General features: G+C 57.2%; 1 protein-coding gene across 9 annotated transcripts in view; it reads left to right on the forward strand.

Annotated features, from left to right (window-relative positions):
• Positions 1–18,525, forward strand: part of ELN (elastin) — a 32,291-nt gene that overhangs the window by 4,140 nt on the left and 9,626 nt on the right. For 5 of the 9 annotated variants that reach the window (XR_004967556.1, XR_004967555.1, XM_036309310.1 and 2 more), the window contains exons 2-24: positions 1,957–2,019; positions 3,131–3,160; positions 3,683–3,715; positions 5,991–6,020; positions 7,353–7,379; positions 7,865–7,954; positions 8,211–8,315; positions 8,398–8,457; positions 9,141–9,188; positions 10,065–10,136; positions 10,663–10,692; positions 11,202–11,273; positions 11,843–11,884; positions 12,288–12,347; positions 12,620–12,667; positions 14,025–14,120; positions 14,204–14,248; positions 14,759–14,953; positions 15,916–15,969; positions 16,461–16,577; positions 16,810–16,851; positions 17,275–17,397; positions 18,233–18,289. Coding sequence is in view for 7 of the 9 variants with exons in the window: in XM_036309310.1 (XP_036165203.1) it covers positions 1,957–2,019; positions 3,131–3,160; positions 3,683–3,715; positions 5,991–6,020; positions 7,353–7,379; positions 7,865–7,954; positions 8,211–8,315; positions 8,398–8,457; positions 9,141–9,188; positions 10,065–10,136; positions 10,663–10,692; positions 11,202–11,273; positions 11,843–11,884; positions 12,288–12,347; positions 12,620–12,667; positions 14,025–14,120; positions 14,204–14,248; positions 14,759–14,953; positions 15,916–15,969; positions 16,461–16,577; positions 16,810–16,851; positions 17,275–17,397; positions 18,233–18,289 (1,539 nt within the window). In the remaining 2 variants the exon portion in view is untranslated. The remainder of the gene's footprint in view (positions 1–1,956; positions 2,020–3,130; positions 3,161–3,682; positions 3,716–5,990; positions 6,021–7,352; positions 7,380–7,864; positions 7,955–8,210; positions 8,316–8,397; positions 8,458–9,140; positions 9,189–10,064; positions 10,137–10,662; positions 10,693–11,201; positions 11,274–11,842; positions 11,885–12,287; positions 12,348–12,619; positions 12,668–14,024; positions 14,121–14,203; positions 14,249–14,758; positions 14,954–15,915; positions 15,970–16,460; positions 16,578–16,809; positions 16,852–17,274; positions 17,398–18,232; positions 18,290–18,525) is intronic. The other 4 variants (XM_036309307.1, XM_036309306.1, XM_036309304.1 and 1 more) reach the window with 4 other exon arrangements.

Raw genomic sequence — 18,525 nt, forward strand, 5'->3', positions numbered from 1 at the left:
GGCACGGAGTTTGGCACGTGCTGTTGGGATGTGAATCATGGGGGTGGGGAGTGAGAAGAGGAGATGGGGAGGCGCTGGGGAGAGAGGAAGCAGAGGAGGAGCTGGCAGGCCCGGGAGGGGCTTGGTCACAAGCGGGTGTGGGAGAGCAGAACCCCAAGAGAGGAAGTAGGGGGGTCAGCCAGGCCCAAGGTGGGAGACCCCCGGGTTGGTTGGGGATAGAACAGGATGAATCCAGAGCCACAGGCAGCATCCTTGCCTCCCCTCCACCTAATGCACACATCATTTATTGGACATGTCCTGTTTACCCGACCCCAAGCCGTGTGCTGCGCAGCGAAGTGGAGACGAGGGGTCACCATCTTTTGTTTGGGCCGTTGCCGTGTGCCAGGTCCAGGGCAGGACGGCGCTCTTACTGAACCCGCTGACGAGTTGCAACCACTTTGCGAGGCAGCAGTTATCAGCCCCACCTGGCTGAAAAGGAAGTTGAGGCTCAGAGGGGTTAAGTGACTTGCCCAAGGTCACACAGATGTGGCATAGCCAGGAGGAGAGGCAGATGGGTCCGTCCTGAGCCCCTTGTTCCCTCCATCCCCGGCCCTGCTCCTGCCATCGCTCTGGAGCTGGACAGGAGGGAGAGAGGCCGAGGCAGAGAAAGGCCTGGGGCGCACCGGGGTAGGGCACATAAGAAACAGGGCTCAGAGCTGGAGACCAGAGCCAGGGACGGCATCAAAGGCTCAAGACAGGCCATGTGCGTGCTTGGCAACACATGACAGGGCCAAAGCACTCATTCCCAGCCGGCCCACCCTCCTCAGGCCACCACTTTGAGCCCCTGAGGCTTTGACCAGATTGCTCGCACGCTCTAGGCCTGGATTGCAGTTCCTGGGGGACCACAGGCCCTGGGGGAGGGGGATGGCGCCAGGACTTTGGCACGGAGTGGCTGTGACAGCTTGGCATCCCCTACCCTGCCGGGCTGGGGCTGAGGCTGACAGGGCCCTGGGGCCAACAGACCCAGCTGTGCAGCATCACCAGGCCACGAGGCCAGATGTCTGTCCATGAGGCCTCTGGTCATACTGCAGAGCTGACCGACACTGTCCCCCAACCCTGCCCGTGCCCTTTTCGGTGGGGTGGTGCTGGGGATGAGGCATTGGCAAGGTGGCTTATCAGGGTTGGGGCCATTCTGTGGTGGTGGAGTTAGGGCCTGGTCTGCACCAGGATCATCTGTTGCCATGACCAGGCATGGGTCTGGGCCCAGCACCACAGCATCCCCCAGTGAGTGTTTCGCCCGGCGGTGGGGACTGAACTCGTGATCTTGGCTGGGCAGACAGCCCCTGGCCTGGCCAGTGAACTCGCTTTTCCTTAGGAAACTATTCACTTTGCTCATTCATGGTGTCCCCCTCTGGGGCCCGGCGCCTCCTAAGACAGCCCTGTGTCAGACAGCCAGAACCCCACCCATCCACTGTTGCCCAGTGGCTGAGGACGCTGACCTCACGCAGTCCTATCAGTGTGGGAATGGCTGCATTTTTACTGGCAGCAGCCGCATTTCCTTACCACTTACTTACAGCTCGGCCACAACCCTGGCCCCGGCTCATGCTGCTCAGGGCTGGAGACAGTTGGCTGCCCATCGAAAGGCGCTCAGACCCAGCCTCATGCCAGGCCCTCTCCAGGGGGAGGAATTGCCTGAGTTTTAATCCAGGCTCCATCTCTTTCCAGCTGTGTGACCCCAGGCACATCCCTCAACTTCATTGAGCCTGATTTCACATCTGTTAAGATGTAAATAATAATCCTAGCCCTTCCCACTTCGCAGAGCATAAATGGGGGAAAAAAATGCTTCAAAAACAAAAATTGCTTTGCAGATTTCCAACAACATCACCATTCTCATCATCATCCTCCTCATCATCATCACATTGTTACCATGTTTTTATTAGCTCTGGCTAATAGAGGATTCTACCTACTTCCTTCCAGGGGTCCCAGGAGCTATTCCTGGAGGACTTCCCGGAGGACTTCCCGGAGGAGGCTTTTTCCCAGGTAATGTACATGAAACTTCCCCCTACCCAGGGGAGGAAGCTTGTGAGTACATCCGTGAGAGATGCACATTGCGGAAGGGAAGAACATTGTCATGCCTACCACAGAAGACCCACAAGTCCCTGCTACTTAGAAAAGCAGTTTGCGTGACACTGTCTTACCACTAGCGAGAGCATAAATCTTCTGAAAGATGAAACAGTGCTTTTGAGGCTATAGGAAAGTAAGTGCTTTCACGCACTAATGCCATTCACAGTCTTCCAACCATTAACCCCACTTTGGAAATCCACTTAGAGGAAATAACTGAAGAGGAAAAGAATGATCGTCAATGAGGTTCATAGGTGTGGTGTTTGCAAAACTGTAAAGCAAGAAACCCACCTGACTGGAGGGTGTGATTAAGTAAACTCGGAAATATTACCCAGTTACTAACAAGTATGATTTGTTATCTGTTGTGCAATATGGTGACATGTTTTTCAAGTAAAAACAACATAAAGGCAACGACCATGTGTAGGTGGAGACTGGGAGGTCCCCCCACCACCAAAAGAAAATGGGGAGCCCTAACAGGTTTGGCTCAGTGGATAGAGCGTCGGCCTGTGGACTGAAGGGTCCCAGGTTCGATTCCGGTCAAGGGCATGTACCTTGCTTTCGGGCACATCCCCAGTAGGGGGTGTGCAGGAGGCAGCTGATCGATGTTTCTCTCTCATCGATATTTCTAACTCTCTATCCCTCTCCCTTCCTCTCTGTAAAAAACTCAATAAAATATATTTTAAAAAATGGGGAAAATGTCGGAGCAATGCCATTTAGAAAAAAGCATAATGTTTTAAAGTAGATTGAAAGATCAAAGTCATATTTTTAATACTTAAGAAGCATTGGAGTGTTCCGAACTGACATGGAAGTGAGGGCAGCTACCAGCACACTCTCAGGCACAAACTAGCACAGGGCTATGGGCCCTATGAGACAAATGAGGAAATTGGGGTTCGCAAAAGTTAAGGCTTGCCTGAGGTGGTGTAGCTAGGCAGTGATGGATTTGACCGTGGGTTGATGGGTGGCTTTCTGGCAGGGGCACTGATCTGACAGGGACACTGATGTTTCTCTCTCCCACCCCCCACCCCCCTAGGGACTGGTATCGGAGGCCTGGGAGGAGCAGGTGAGTGCAGAAACCAAATCTATTTCCTCACTGATGGGGTCTAAGTGTCACTCTAGCCCATACAGGTCCTTAAACCTCAGAACCCCAGAAAGTCCAAGCATCAAGGGTCTCTTGTTTTATTGACCAAGTGCCTCTTGGGGAGAGACTTGTCTGAGAACTGGAACCCACTGACCTCCAAGCCCCTCCCCCAGGCTTTTCTCCCTGGTGGCCCCCGCCTTCTCCCGCTTTCTTTTGATCCTCCGCACACCCCTAAAATGCTGGCTGAGCAGGTGTCCTTGTTCCCTCAGAGGCTCTGAGAAACTGAGTCTGAAAGTAAAAACCACAAATCTGGGCTGGAGCTGGGCTTCCCACCAGATGTCTAGACCCTGGGCTCCCAGCAGCTCCCTGTCCGAAGGGAGGGCTGCTCCTCACAGCCCTTTTAGGACTTGGAGAGTAAGACCCCACAGTGCTCTTGCTTTGCCCTGAAGGTATAAGACAGGGGTGCTGGGGCTCCCCATTCACTGCCATCTCTTCCCTCTGCAGGGCTGGGGCCTGGAGGCAAACCGCCCAAGCCAGGTAAGACCTGGGGTCGTAGGGTGCTGAGCGTGGGCCAGGGGGCAGGGGAGGGGAGAGCCTACCTAGCAAGGGCAAGAGGCAGGAAGGAAGTGGTGGGCGGTACCATCCCCCGGTATGTGCAGGCCGGGGCCGGAGTCCGGGACAGGAAGCTGGCAGCAGCTTCTGCGAGGAGTGTCCAGCATCTATTCTACAAGGGCCTCTGTGCCCAGCTGCCCTGTCCCCTATGCACATGGCCTCAGAAGCACAGCCCTGGTGCTCAGGACAAAGGGGGGGCTTGATGTTCCAGAGGCCACCATGCTGTGAATGTCACTCTGGGACTCAGACACAGAGGGTAGGCTCCAGACCCCACCTGATGGTCCCTTGACTCAGACCAAGCCCTCTCTAACCCCAGGCCTCTCTAACTCCATATCCCTGACTCTTGATGACAATCTGAGCCCTTGTCCTGGTGCCAGGCTGAACCCTGACTCCAGACCAAGCCCGAAACTAAACCCCAGGTTGGACCCTGACTCTGGCCCCAGATGAGGATCCTCCTTGATCCCAGGCCCCTTCTGGCTGTCCAGACTGTGGAGTTTTCCAGGAAGGAGATGTGACTAGACCAGTGGTTGGCAAACTGGGGCTCGCGAGCCACATGCGGCTCTTTGGCCCCTTGAGTGTGGCTCTTCCTAAGCCTTAGGAGTACCCTAATTAAGTTAATAACAATGAACCTACCTATATAGTTTAAGTTTAAAAAAACTTGGCTCTCAAAAGAAATTTCAATCGTTGTGCTGTTGATATTTGGCTCTGTTGACTAATGAGTTTGCCAACCACTGGACTAGACTGTCCTGGCCCTGCCGAATCTGACACCAGGGTCCACCACCAGTTCCAAAGAACACACCCCCAGGAAAGAAGGAGGGTGTGTCCCTCCAGGAAGCACTGGTGGACAAGGAGCAGGTGGAGGAAGTGGTGTCTCTGTCCAGATGTGTGACCCCACTGGCGTGAGATACTCCACATGGGGCCTTGCCCCCCCACCCTGCTCTGTGTCTCCCTGGCTCTGAAGCCGAGGCTCCAGGACAGTTTGGGTGTCCAGCAGCTCTTACGAAACCCGCTGCTGGATGATCCAATTGCAGATGAATCTGCAAGACCCAGAGTCCCCCCTCCCTGCCAGCCCATCTGGGTTGTGAAACATCAGGGCTGGGCCGGGCCAGGGGGAGGCAGAAGGACAGGAAGCCAGGGGAAGGGGTTCCTGGGATTTGGGGGTCGACGAGGCCGGAGCCCTTGGAATTCACTGCTGATCCTGCCAGAACCTGCCTCCTCCCTCCTGGGAGGGACCTTCACAGGGTCTCTGATGGTAGAAAGAATGTCGAGAAGGACTAGATAAGCCAAGACGTGGAAACAGGTCTGTGCTTAGCCGAGAAGAACCAAGTTGTGGAGGTTGTGACTGCAAAGCTAGAGAGGGGATTGGCTGATCTCACTGGGGACACATGGCAGATTGTGATTAGACCTAGGAGGGGAGACTGAGGAAACTGCAGAGAGCCCCATAACGGGTGGCTGCTAAAGTGAAGCTTTTATTAATGATCTAGTTTAGACTTCCGAAAGCACTCGCAGGGCAGGGTGAAGGAGTAGACCCCCAAAAAGTCAGGGTGTCTCCTCCTGATGAAAAGGGGCTGGATCCCACGACCTCCCTGAGGTCTTCGGGGCTCAGCTACAAAAGTCCGGACAAAGCCACAGCCCCCCTCCTTCCCTCGGCAGCTCCTCACTTCCATCCGGCCCAGGGGGTGTCCGGGCCTGCCCAGGCAAGATGGAACGGGGCATGGGCAGTGTGTGTCATGCTTAGGAACAATTAATCCCTTGGCAAGTGGAGGGTGGGTGGCCTGGCAGCTGCTCCATGTGGGCCTCAGCGCGCTGGCCCTGCCTGGGCTCTCAGTGGGGGACCAGGCAGCTGGGAGCCAGCAACACCCACACCCTGAGCACCAGCTGGAGGCCAGCCACCCACACGAGAGGACTGGAAGGAATGGGCCACACCCACTGGACACCCTGGCATATTGCACACACTAGGTGCTTTCTGCTTATGATCTTACTGGTCCCAGGAAGGGCAGGGACACAATGACCATTTCTAGGTGGGGAAACTGAGTCTCAGAAAGGTGAAGAGACTCTCTCCCACACGCATGGAGTCGGCAGGAGTAGCAGCATTTGAATCCAGAGCTCTCTGATTCCAGGATGCGAGGGGGTTGGGCTGGCCAGGCCCCTGGGCTCCCTGCTGTGGCCAGCACCTCACCCCTCCTTTCCTCCTTTCCAGGGGCTGGACTCCTTGGGGGATTTGGACCAGGTGAGTCCAAAGGAAGGAGGGTAAACAGGAGAGGGGCTGGTCATGCTGGAGGGCGGCCTGGGGACCAGGCACCTAGGGAGGAGGCTGGGAAAGGACAGATGGCTCCAGAGAGGTTGCCTGCTCCCACCCCCACCTGTCCCAGCCTCTTGTCACTTCCTGTTCAGTTCCCATCTTCTCGTCCAGCCCCTCTGTGCTCAGGAAAGGTCCCAGCCTGTTGGAGCTCAGGAAACAGGCCTGGCTTGAAAGAAGCCCCAGTCAGAGCTGGGGAGGGGCAGGGCCCACAGTGCTGGGAAGTGAACTCCCTGCCCCCAGGCCAGGCCTGACCCACACCAGGCATGCCTGGGAGGGAGACCAGCCAGAGATAGACACCCATCTTACAGAGGGCTGGCTGAGCTGCAGGTGGGGCCAACTCACACAAGTAGGAAATAAGTGGGGGGAAGGGAGACCACACCCAGAGAGAGCCAGGTAGACTCCCCAAGCTTGGCAGTCCCCCATGTTTGGGGTCAGTCCCCAGAGAGGGCTTCCCTGGGCTCAGGACCCTGGCAGCCAGGCAGCCAGACTGGTGCTTGCAGGAGAGAGTCTCACGTAATTGGAAACAAACCCGGCACGCTTGTGAACTCCAACCTGATTGCCCATCCGTCCTGGCCAAAGCCCGGAATGTCTCCTGGAGGGGGAGAAGGAGCGATTGGGCCCAGATGTGAGAAGGAGAGAGCCAGAGGGACCATTTGACTTCTCATAAACATTTTAGCATCCGTCTGAAATCGAGGAGGCTCCTGGACTGCAGGCAGGCTGGATGGACACATAGACATGCTGGGAACTGGAGGGTCTCCAGATACAAGGGAGAGGGAATGGGCTGAGCCAGGAGACACCTGCAAGGAAGTAGAAGAGAGGTCTGGGTTGGGGGCTAATGTGGGAGCCGGGCAGGGCCTGGCCTGGGTCAGGTCTTGCTGACAGACTCTACTCAGCTTCCACCCTCAGAGAAAGCCCTGCTCAGTCTCCCATTTGTTGGCAGGCCTTCTAGGGGAAGCAAGGCCTGGCCTAGGTGCATTATGGCGGGGGGGGGGGGGGGGGGGGGGGGGGAGAATGGTCAATACAATTACATCTACATGGCACATAGTAGCTGGTCACTAAATGGGAGCTGCTGTTTTATCAAGATCAGCCCCTGAGCACCAAAGGCTCGAGTCCAGCTTGGGGTCTGAGTGGCTGCACAGACCACAGCCCTGCCTGGTTCCTGCCTGCCCATCATGAGACCCTTCCCGCCCAGGATCCAGGAATGATGCCCACACACCAGTCTCTCGTCTCCTCACTGGCTCTGTCTCCTTCTCCCTACAGGTGCTGGAGGGCTCCCAGGAGGGGCAGGTTAGTATTGACATCCAAGCAAGACGCCTATTTGGGGCCAGAGCCAAGCCCAGGGTGTCTGCCTGGTATGTGGGCCAGGCCAGCCCTGGGCGCTGGTGTGAGGGTGATGCTGAGACCACTTGCCCTAAGCAGCTGCCCAGGACACAAGGAAGTAACCGCTGCGTCCTGAGTGCTAGTATGATGTAGTGCCAAGAGGCTGCAGGGGCCAGTGGAGCCCAGAGGAGTTGCTCAACTCGGCAGGGTGTCAGGAAGACTTCCTGGAGGAGGGGGTGTGGAAGTTTGATCCCAAGAGAGCCTGCAGCTTTGTCAGACTGAGTAGAACCATCTGGCACATGTTGCTCTCCAACACTGATCCTGGTCCTGGGGACAGAGGCCGCTGCTTGGCGTGGAAGTCCTGCAGAGAATAGGAGAGCCACCTCAATGTGCCTCCTGGGCAGGGCTGGTTGGGCTCAGGGCCTCACCCTGTCCTCCCCTCCCCTCCACAGGGCTCGGCGCCTTTCCTGGGGGCGCCTTCCCGGGGGCTCTACCGCCTGGGGTTAGCGCTTCTGCAGCCTATAAAGCTGCAGCCAAAGCTGGTGAGTGTGACGGTTTGGGACATGCCATAGTACAGACCCTCTCGCTTCCGTGGGCTCTCCACTTTGCAAAGACCATTTCCTGGGAGGCAGGCGGGATCCTCATCTCTTATCTTCTGGCTCAGAGAGGCAACCAGTCTCCAAGGGAGGTGGTGGCATGATCAGATATCATCTCCGGGCTCTCCACATGCACCAGGTCCCTCCCACCTCCCACTGCTCCTTGCATGACTCCTCGCCTCTCCCACTCCTGGCTCTGTAGGTGCTGGGCTTGGCGGTGCTGGTGGTGTCGGCGGGCTTGGTGTCGGCGGGCTTGGTGTCGGTGGACTTGGTGTCGGTGGACTCGGTGGCTTAGGAGTGTCTACAGGTATGGCGGCTAACCCTGAGTTGCCCTGGTGACGGCTGAAGGCCTGGTGACACCAGCTCTGACACGGTCCCTTCCATGCCAGGTGCAGTGGTGCCGTCCGGAGTGGGAGTCGGAGCTGGAGGGAAGCCTGGGAAAGTGCCGGGTCAGTGTGGAGTCCCTGGGGCTGGACAGCAGGTTCAGGGAGGGGCTGAGGCCCTCACCTCTGTACTGGGTGGGACAGGTGGGGCCTGGCTGCAGCGGGGCAGGGAAGAGCGACCAGCCCAAAGTGTGGGGCCCTGTTCAAAATGGGGAGAGGGACTCCAGCCCACCTTCTGGGGCCTTCTTCCAGGATCTCAGAGATCTCAGAAACAGGATTGTGGCAGACATCCAGGGGACAGATGGGGACACTGAGGCTCAGCATGGGAGTCAGTGCAGAGGGCCCTTGGTGGTCATAGCAGAGCCAGGGTGGCCAGAGGAGCCTTGACTCCCCATCTGGTGCTCATTCCTCTGCACCAAGCCCTTGAGGAAGTGACTTCAGGTTAAACAAAAGCCTGCCTGAGTCCACACAGCAGGGAAGGAACATCTGGAAGCTGTTAGCCCAGAGGTGGGCTGGGCCAGCCATGTAAACAGGCTCCAGAAGACAAGATAAATCCATGCACAGAAGGGTTTGCAGATGACTCCTGAAACTCAGGGGAGGAAGGCCGTGGCCACAACACATGTCCCTGGCTATCCTTGCCAGTCACTGGGGTGGCTGGTTTGTGAGGCCTGGAGCTGTGGAGGGAAGGCCAGGGAGGGGTTCCTGGATGCTGGAGCGCTGCTCACGGCTCCTCCTTCTTTTGGCCACAGGTGTGGGTCTACCAGGTGTATACCCAGGTGGAGTGCTCCCAGGCACAGGTAAAATCACAGAGAAGAAGGAGACCCTCCCTATAGCCTGGAGACCATCTCCTGGTGGCCCCTCAACTCCCTGTAAGCTGAGGCCACCAGAGCATCAAAGCTCAGGCTAAGGGACACAGGGCCCCTGTCATCATTTCCCATGAAGGCCAGTCAGCTTCCCCTCATCCTACCAAGCTCCGACCCCAGGCCCTGACCCAGATCATTGTCGCAGCCCGAGGTGGGCCCCTGAGGACATACCAAGTCCCCGGTGTAGCCAGCTGATTCCCAAAAGCCATGCGTCACCAGGGAGCCCGCCCAGAGCATCTGCCCAGTAGGAGACCCTCAGAGCTGCCCTCTCACCCTCCTCTCCCTCCAGGCCTGGCCACCCCACCCGACATGTGACCTCCTGAATTCCCCTAAAAGCCCAGACTGGGGCTGCTCTGGGAGATTTGCTGACAGTGTCCCTCCCTCTGTCCCAGGTGGCCCAGTCCCAGGGGAGACAGGAGAGGTGGGAGGGCCAGGCACTGGCAAGTGCGGAGCTCCCGGCCACAGCAGAGGGCTGTGTGCTCGGTTGTGGGCACAGGCTTCCCACTTCCTGCCGGTTTTTACTGTCTGCCTTCTCTGGTAAGGGTGGGCAGGGTGGCCTCAGCTCAGAGACAAGGCCAGCTGAGGCACAAGGTCATATAGCTAGGAAATGGGATTAAAGTCAGATCTTCCGAGTCAGACAGGGAAGAGAAGCCACCATCAAACCGCCCCCATCCCACATGAGCTGTGCCGTCACTGATGGTCAGTGCAGAAGGAGGGCAACTTCCTGCCCCAGGGGTGGCGTGGGAGCCAGGTTGGGCCTTCTAGGCCTGCCTTCCCACCCTCACTGCCTGACCCCCTTTGCTCTCACAGGAGCTCGGTTCCCAGGTGTGGGGGTGCTCCCTGGGGTTCCCACTGGAACAGGAGTCAAGCCCAAGGCCCCAGGTATGTGACCAGTGGGCTGGGGACCATGGTGGGAACCTGTATCTACCCGCAGGCCCCTACGGAGGGGAGGAGGAGGGGGGCTGGGGACCATGGTGGGAACCTGTATCTACCCTCAGGCCCCTACGGAGGGGAGGAGGAGGGGGGCTGGGGACCCATGGTGGGAACCTGTATCTACCCTCAGGCCCCTATGGAGGGGAGGAGGAGGGGGGCTGGGGACCCATGGTGGGAACCTGTATCTACCCTCAGGCCCCTATGGAGGGGAGGAGGAGGGGGGCTGGGGACCCTGGGCTCAGGGCCCTCTGGGTGGGCACCCCTTGTGCTCCAGCCTTGGTACTGGTGGCCGAGATGGACACCTCTCAGAACACCTCTCAGAAATCCCAAGTGTGTGTGAGGCAGCATAAACCTGGAAATCGGGGCAGAATTGGCCACTCCCCAGCCCTCTGTGCTGCCTCACACCAGCCATTGGTGCCTCGGGGCCCTGCGCCCACGGTGAAAGGACTACAGTGATGGCTCCTTGTCATTGCAGGTGGAGGGGGAGCTTTTGCTGGAATCCCAGGTGAGGCAAGGCGAGAATCCCCGGTGGGTGGGCAGGCCAGCAGGGCGTCCAGCCAGGCAAAGGCTCTCACCGTGGGCGGGGCGGGGCATTCAGAATCCCATCAGGCCTGTCCAGTGCCCCTCATGCCCATTGCTCCAGGCCTTGGACTGGCTCCAAACAAAGTGGCATTGATCATAGTTCTGCTTCCCAGTCCCAACCCCTCATGTGTAGCAGCCCACTGAGTCCAGGAAACGTACCAGTCTGTGCCAAATGCTGCAAGGGCTGCAGGGCCCAACTGGCCCAAGCCCCAGGAGGGGGGGAGTTCTGCAGCTTTCTGCAGGCCTTGGCCCAGCACTGGAAGGGCTCAGCTGATCAGTGACAGCAGCAGGAACACCCTCCCGGCAGGATGGTTTCTGGGTGCAGTGGGGCTCCCTCTATCTGGGCAGAAAATGGGGAGCGAGGCTGGGGGATCAACGGGAGCTGCTGGCTCAGGTTGCTAGGGCCTGATTTTGTTCTCCTTGTTCTCACAGGAGTTGGACCCTTTGGAGGTCAGCAGCCTGGAGTCCCACTGGGGTACCCGATCAAGGCACCCAAGCTGCCAGGTAAGTCAGAAGGAGGAATCAAGAGGCACCTCTCACCGAGTCTCACAGCTGAGGAGGCATTTGTGGGAGCACAGTTTTGGTCACCGGTGTCTCTTGTGGGGGGTGTCAGGAAACCTGTGTACCGAGCCCCACTTCTGGTCGCCAGCAAAGAAAAGCATGGGGAAGCCATCCTGCAGGTGTTGGCCTCACTCACATGCACACCTGTACCCACACGCATGCACACACAGGCACAGAGACCCCCAGTCCTGATAGGAAACCATTGGTGTTGATGGTAAGAAACACTGTTCGTTGGAAAGACCCCTCAGATGTCACATAATGAGCTGTTTCTTATTGGGAAGGGAGTAAGGAAGCTACTCAGACTCTAGGGACCGGGTGGGGTGCCCCCCCCCCCCCGCTTCCACCCAGGGCCTCTGCTCTCCTGAGAGCAACCGTGGGCTGCTCGTGACCCTCGGAAGGGTCTCAGGCCTCAGCAGCTGTGGGAATAGATCTGTCCACCAAGGTAGTGGGAGCCCAACAAGGCATGGGGCTGCTTTGGGGCAACACCTGAGCCTGCCCTCCCCACCCCTCAGGTGGCTATGGACTGCCCTACAGCACGGGGAAACTGCCCTATGGTGAGTAAGGCCCTCCCAGACCAGTGGGCTTCTGGCTCTTTCCAGATGCAGGGTCCTGGCAAGAGAGCTGCAGCCCCAGCCCAGGGCTAGGAGAGTACCCGCTGGGGGTGGGTGGGGTCTTGGAAAGGGAACTCCCTCAGGAAGGAACATGGAACTTGGACTCAGACAGCTTGGTTCTCAAGCCTGACCCTCACACTTGAGAGAACCGGCCTCTTTCCTAAGCCTCAGTGTTTTCATCTGTACAGTGGGAGTAACCATCCCCCACACATATTTGAACTTGTTTTAACTCTGACTGGAGGTGACATGGTGGAGACTCTGGGCAGCGCAGACCCTGAATGGGTAGGGCAGGGGGGGCAGCTGCAGTGAGAGCTGAACGGATGCCCAGTGAGCCTCTGTTTTACAGGGTATGGGCCTGGAGGAGCGGCTGGCGCCGGGGCCAAGACTGGGTACCCAACAGGGACAGGTAAGGTGCCAGCCAAAGGGGTTCTGATCACCCTGGCTCCAGGGCTCTGGGGCGGGCCATGATCTGTCCAGAAATCAGGCCAGCCCACCCTGCACTCAGATCCCCGTCTGAGCCGGAAGAAGGATCCTGGGTGGGACAGCGCTATGGCCTCTGGTGGCTATGATGCCCCCACCTACACCCATATGTGAACAGATGGCTCTCCTAGGGCTGGAGTGGAGGCCTCTGGAGATGCAGGGCCACAGTTTTCAGTCTCTCCCCTTCCCCTCCCCCAGGGGTTGGTCCCCAGGCTGCAGCAGCAGCAGCTAAAGCAGCAAAGTATGGTGAGTACCTCTGAAGTCGCTAGCTGCTAGCCCCCAGCCTCACAACCTCTCCATCCTGTTATCACTGAGAGCCTGCCTCACAGATAACTAACCAAGGCAGCCCACCCGCCTTTGTCCAACTTTTTTGACCCCACCTATTCCTCCTTCCTTCCATCCATTCATCTATTCTTCCCTCCATCCCTCTCTCCATCACCCATCCATCCATCCATCCCTTCATTCCTCCATCCATCCCTTCATTCCTCCATCCATCCCTTCATTCCTCCATCCATTCATTCCTCCCTCCTTCCATTCTTTCATCCATCCACCATCTATCCGTCCACTCACCCATCTAATTACCCCTCCCTCCCTCCCTCCCTCCATCTATCCATCCATTCTAGAGACCAGGGACAGATAAGAGCTCTGCTGGAGGCTGGAGGCACAGTTGTGGGACTGGAGAAGAGGGAGATATTATTTCTACTGGGGGAAGAAAATCAGGAACCCTTCTCAGAGAAAATGACATTTGATTGAGGCCTTAAAATATAGGTGGAGTTTGCCATGTGGTTAAAGCAGGAAGAAGGAGCCCGTGCAGAGGGGAATGGGTACTATGGTGGTTAGAATGAGCATTTTAAAAATGTAACAGTTTAGTATCAATGTAGTGTGCACTATAAAAATTTTAACTGGCTCCTCAAGCTCATGATCCCTTGGCTGGCAGACATGGTATGCCCTTCCCTGTGCCCATGCTGTGAGCAGCATGGGCCTCTGTCCCCCTGTCCCAGGTCGCCCCAGTTCAGAGTCAGATCATTGGGGCTCAAGTCCTCACCTTCATCTCCAGTGCCAGGGGAGCCCTTCCTGCAGCCATGGTGGGACCAGCCAAGGGGGCGAAAATGTGGAGGGCAGCACTGAGCTGGAGGCCGCCCCTAGGAGGCCCCATAGGCTGTCCCTCCAGGCCCCTGAGGGTGGAATGTGGGAGCAGGAGATTGGGACAGCGAGGGCCTGCCAGAGCCAGGCAGCCAGGCGCTTGGATTACAAACTTGGCCGAGCCTTTGGAACACAAGGAGAGGAAGCCTTGAACATTCCTACAGGGGCCCCTCTGGCCCAGGGAGTGGCCGCTTGTGGTTTCTCAGTATGTGGCAGTGATTAGAATGGGATTTGTCTGAAAACATACAAGTCCCTTAATGAGCGTGTTGAAATGGACACTTTGGGGGTGAGTCAATGAACAGTGGGGTGGGGGCCTTCTCAAGCAGGCCCCGCCAGAGATGCCTGGGCCTCGTTCCCAGAGGAGACTGTGCTAGTTAAAACGCCAGCATCCAAGTGGCCTTCCTTCCCAGCCTCAGGAGGGGCCCTGGGAGCTACATCTGCACTGTCCCCATCCCCGCAGGTGCTGGAGGAGCCGGAGTTCTCCCTGGTGTTGGTGTTGGAGGTGCCGGCATTCCTGGTGGGGCTGGTGCAATTCCTGGGATTGGAGGCGTTGGAGGTAGTGGCTGTTCCAGCAGGGGGTGGGGGTGTCCTGGAGAAGGCCACAGGGAAAGGCCTCACCCTCTGTGGCTGTCTTTCCAGGGGTCGGGGCTGCTGCGAAGGCGGCTGCAAAGGCAGCTAAATATGGTGAGTGCCCTCAGGGGAGGAAGACGTGGGACTCTGGCCTGCCCTCAGGCCCTTGGAGCCAACCCAGGCCTCTACTAGGCCTTGGAGACCTCAGTTCTCTAAGACTGAATGGACTTGGCCTTTGTCCACCTGTGGACACCTCCCTTCCACCTCCCCAAACATGCCTGTCTGACCACTCTGCCTGGCCCTGTCTGTTGTTCTTCACTGATTGGCCCAGCAATGGGGGACCCCTGTGGAGCATCTGGCTCCTCCCACCCTACTCCCAAGGCCAACCCATAGCTACTGCACCACCTGCCTGGGTGCTAGTGGTATGCTCTGAATTTGCTTTAGACATAGACCATGTTCTTCCCACCCACAGACCCAAACCCTTAGAACTCCAAAGGCAATGTCAGCCCACCTGGGATCCTGGACTCAGGACCTGCCACCCCCACAGCTCCCCAGAACCATGCCCTTATAGGCCCTTTAAGGTTCCAACAGGGTTTAGGCCAGAATAATTCTTTCCTTCCACAGGAGCTGCTGGAGGCTTGGTACCTGGTGGCCCAGGAGTTGGAGTCCCTGGTGTTGGAGTCCCTGGTGTTGGGGGAATCCCAGGTGTTGGAGGAGTCCCAGGTGTTGGGATCCCAGGTGTTGGAGGAGTCCCAGGTGTTGGAATCCCAGGTGTTGGAGGAGTCCCAGGTGTTGGGATCCCAGGTGTTGGAGTCCCAGGTATTGTGGGTGGACCAAGTGAGCTGGGCTGTGTGTGTGTGTGTATGTGTGTGTGTTGTAAGAGAGAAATACTGACACTATTGCCAAGACTTTTGGATTCTCCCTAACACTTCACTTATCTATCCTCTTCTCCCATACCTTGACCATGACTCATCTTCTCTCCCTTGGGCTATAACAACCTCCAGCATCATCTCCTCCCACTCACCTTCTCATTGCCAGTGTGCTCCTGAGGGAAGGAACCATGTCTTTTTCATCTCTATGTCTCCAGTCCTTAGATGAATAGATAGATGCTCAGTAAGTGGTGAATAGATGGGTGGGTGGATGGATGGATGGATGGATGGGCAGAAGGACAGCTGGGTATGTGGGTGAATGGCCATGTGGATAAGTAGAGGTTGAAGGATAAGAGGATGAATGGACAGAAAAAAAGGATGAATGAATAGATACATGGGTAAAATGGTGGATGAAGGGATGAATGAGTAGATGGAAAGACAGATGGAAGAGTAGATGAGGGACAAAATAAGTGAATAAACTGATAAATGGATGGGTGGGTGGATGGATGGATGGTGGATGAGCACATAGTTGGATGAACAGACGAATAGATGTGTGGGTGAGAGGCAAATGCAAAATGGATGGTTAGATATATGAATAGATGAATGGGTAGATGAGTGAATAAATGGATGGTCAGATGGGTTCATGGATGGACAGAGAGATAAGTGGTTGTATTGAAGTCTAAGGATAGATAGGCAAATGGACAGACACGTGGGTAGATAAGTAGGTGGGTGAATGAGTGGTTAAGTACACAGAGGACTAGATGGAGATGTGACTGGGTAGACAGATAACTAAACATCCACTGGGTTGGCTTGATAGAGAGAAGGGAGATAGACTGGACAGATGGGTGGATATATATTGACCATCTTTCTTCCATTCTCTCCTGATCATCTGCGTCCCCTTGGTCTCTCCAGGGGCTGTGTCACCAGCCGCAGCTGCTAAAGCAGCTGCCAAAGCAGCCAAATATGGTAAGTGTGTTGATAGCTCTGCCCCACCCTGTTCTGGCCAGAGAAAGGGGATGACTAGCCCTGGGTTACATAGCAGGTCACTGGCTGAGCTGGACCTGTTGGGCCCCAGGATGAGGCCATGAGGCTGAGTGATAGGAGAGTTGTAGTATGGCAGTGGGGACAGTGTCCCGCCCCTCCCCACCCCAGCCAGGACCCCCCTCACAGAAGCCCAAGTCTGGCTGGGGAAATGGGACCTGCCCACCCTCTCTCCATAACCAACAGGGCCCGATCCCAATCCGAGAAGAGAGGGGCTGCAGAAATGCTGGGGGAGGGTTTCAATAAAGGTTTCCTGGAAAAGGCTGCTGGGGGCCCAGGCATTCTATGGTTTCCTGTCCTTCAAGGACCAGACTTGAGGGGGGCTTGCTCCTACTCTCCTAGTCCACTAGCACCCCCAGGGTCCCCCCAGCCTCTCTCACTGATCTCTTTTTCTATCCATTCTCCTCTCTCTGCAGGGGGCAGAGCCGGAGTGGGAGTTGGTGCTGGGGGCTTTCCAGGCTACGGCGGTCTTGGAGCTGGAGTCGGTGGTCTTGGAGCTGGAGTCGGAGGTGTCCCTGGAGCTGGCATTTCCCGTGAGCCCTAGTTCCACCTGGGGAAATAGGGCGAAGGCATGGGGGCTTCTCTTCTGTAGAGCTTGAGGCGGTGGGGGAGTGTTGATTGGGCTGCACGTGCTCAGGGAGGCGTTGGGGAGTGTGCAGGGAGGGCCTGCAGCGCCTGTCAGGGTAGGAGAGCAGTCAGCACAGCCCCACTGAGATCCAGCCAGGTTTCTGAGGGTCTCTCTCTCTCTTTCTCATTCCGCCATAGCTGCAGCCCAGGCAGCCGCAGCCGCCAAGGCAGCTAAGTATGGTAAGTGCCCCGGCCCTGCCTGCCCCCATGCCCAGGGCAGTGTCCTTCCCTCCTGGGCAGCACCATCCCCTCCTCTCAGAGCCTGGACCCCAGCCCTGCTCTGCCCTGGGGCCCAGGCTCTGAGCTCAGAGCAGTTCTCCAGCATGAGGACAAAGCAAGCTCGCACTCAGGCCTCCAGGGCTGAAATGACCTGGGCCAAGATCAGGAGCCCCTGACCCCATCTTCCCAAGCCACGCTGAACTTGCCTGCCCTTTTCAATTGCCCAATCCTTAGGGTTCCTGGTGCCCAGCTTATCACCCCACCCCAAACCAGCGAGTTGAAGGTGCTCACCGCAGCCATTCTGTTCCCCACCCCACCTTCACCCTCTGCTCCCGCAAGGAGGGGAGCTTCGCAGGGCAGCGCTGATGCTCTTCACTACTCTAGGTGCTGGAGGAGCAGGAGGCCTGGGCGGGCTGGTGCCAGGTGCCAGAGGCATTGTACCAGGTGTGCCGGGCATCGGAGGGGTGCCGGGCATCGGAGGGGTGCCGGGCATTGGAGGGGTGCCAGGTGAGCTGTGTTCCCAACCCAGAGATGGGTTTGGTTTGCCTCGTGGAAGGGCCCCTGGAGTGGACCCAGGTCAAGGGCACCATTTTATAGATGGCAAGACTGAGCCCAGAGATGGGGAGGAGGAAAAGCAATGCCCCTAGTGTGGAGGGAAGACCTTTTACGGGATTCCAGTCTGCTGAACAACCTGGCAAGCCCCTCCCTCGGGGATGTCAGCGGCTGGGTGCAGGAGCTCTGCCCTGTCAGGGCTGGGTGGCCTCGCTTACTTTAGGGTCCTTTCTGTCCCTGATCAGGTGGAAGGGCCTCTGTCACCCTTTGGTTCCCCTGCACTCTTTCTCCTCCACCAATCAGAGGCCAAAGGGAAGAAATGAAGAGTTACAATGAGATTAAGTTATAACCTTCCTCGGGTTTTTTGCCCACCGGATTTCCATTTTCCTTCTTTCTGGGGGGAAATTCCCCCTTTGAGTTTCTCTCCAAAATGAGACATTTCCTCCAATAGTTTTAAAAATTAACATCGCCTTTAGCAGAAAGCTGCACAAATCCTTTAACAGAGGTTTGGAGACGGTTGGCCAGCCACCGCTTCAGGCTCCCACCACCATAGAATGAGCTAGACTGTCACAGTCCCCGAGCTGCTTGCAGGGAAGGGGCATGTCCAGGGCGGCTAGCGGGCCATCCTCACAGCAGTCCTGGAACCCTTCCTTCTCTGGCTCCAGCGTAAGGAGGCAGCACAGAGCACAGCACGGGTCTTCTGGAGGCATCCCTGGAGCTGTGAGGGTTGGGGGAGAGTGAGGAGGGGTGCAGGGAGCACCTCCCCAGCCCCTTCTCTTTACCTCTCCAGGAGCTGGAACCCCAGCAGCTGCAGCCGCCAAAGCAGCTGCCAAAGCTGCTCAATATGGTATGTGTCCCGCCCCGACTCTGTTCCCAGCGCGCATCCTATAGCACCACTCTCCTGTCCTCTGTTCTGGGGTCTGGCAGCCCCACAGCTCACATTCTCGCTGTGGGCCTTTGACCCATCTGGCCACTTTCAGGTGTGGGTCAAGTCTCTGATTAGGAAAGCAAAGCGAGAACAGGCCCTGGTGAGACCCCAGAACCAACCTCCGCACTCTTCCCAAAGCCCTACTGCCCCCAATC

The sequence above is a fragment of the Myotis myotis genome, unplaced genomic scaffold, assembly GCF_014108235.1.
Source record: "Myotis myotis isolate mMyoMyo1 unplaced genomic scaffold, mMyoMyo1.p scaffold_m19_p_5, whole genome shotgun sequence".
Classification (NCBI taxonomy): Eukaryota; Metazoa; Chordata; class Mammalia; order Chiroptera; family Vespertilionidae; genus Myotis; species Myotis myotis.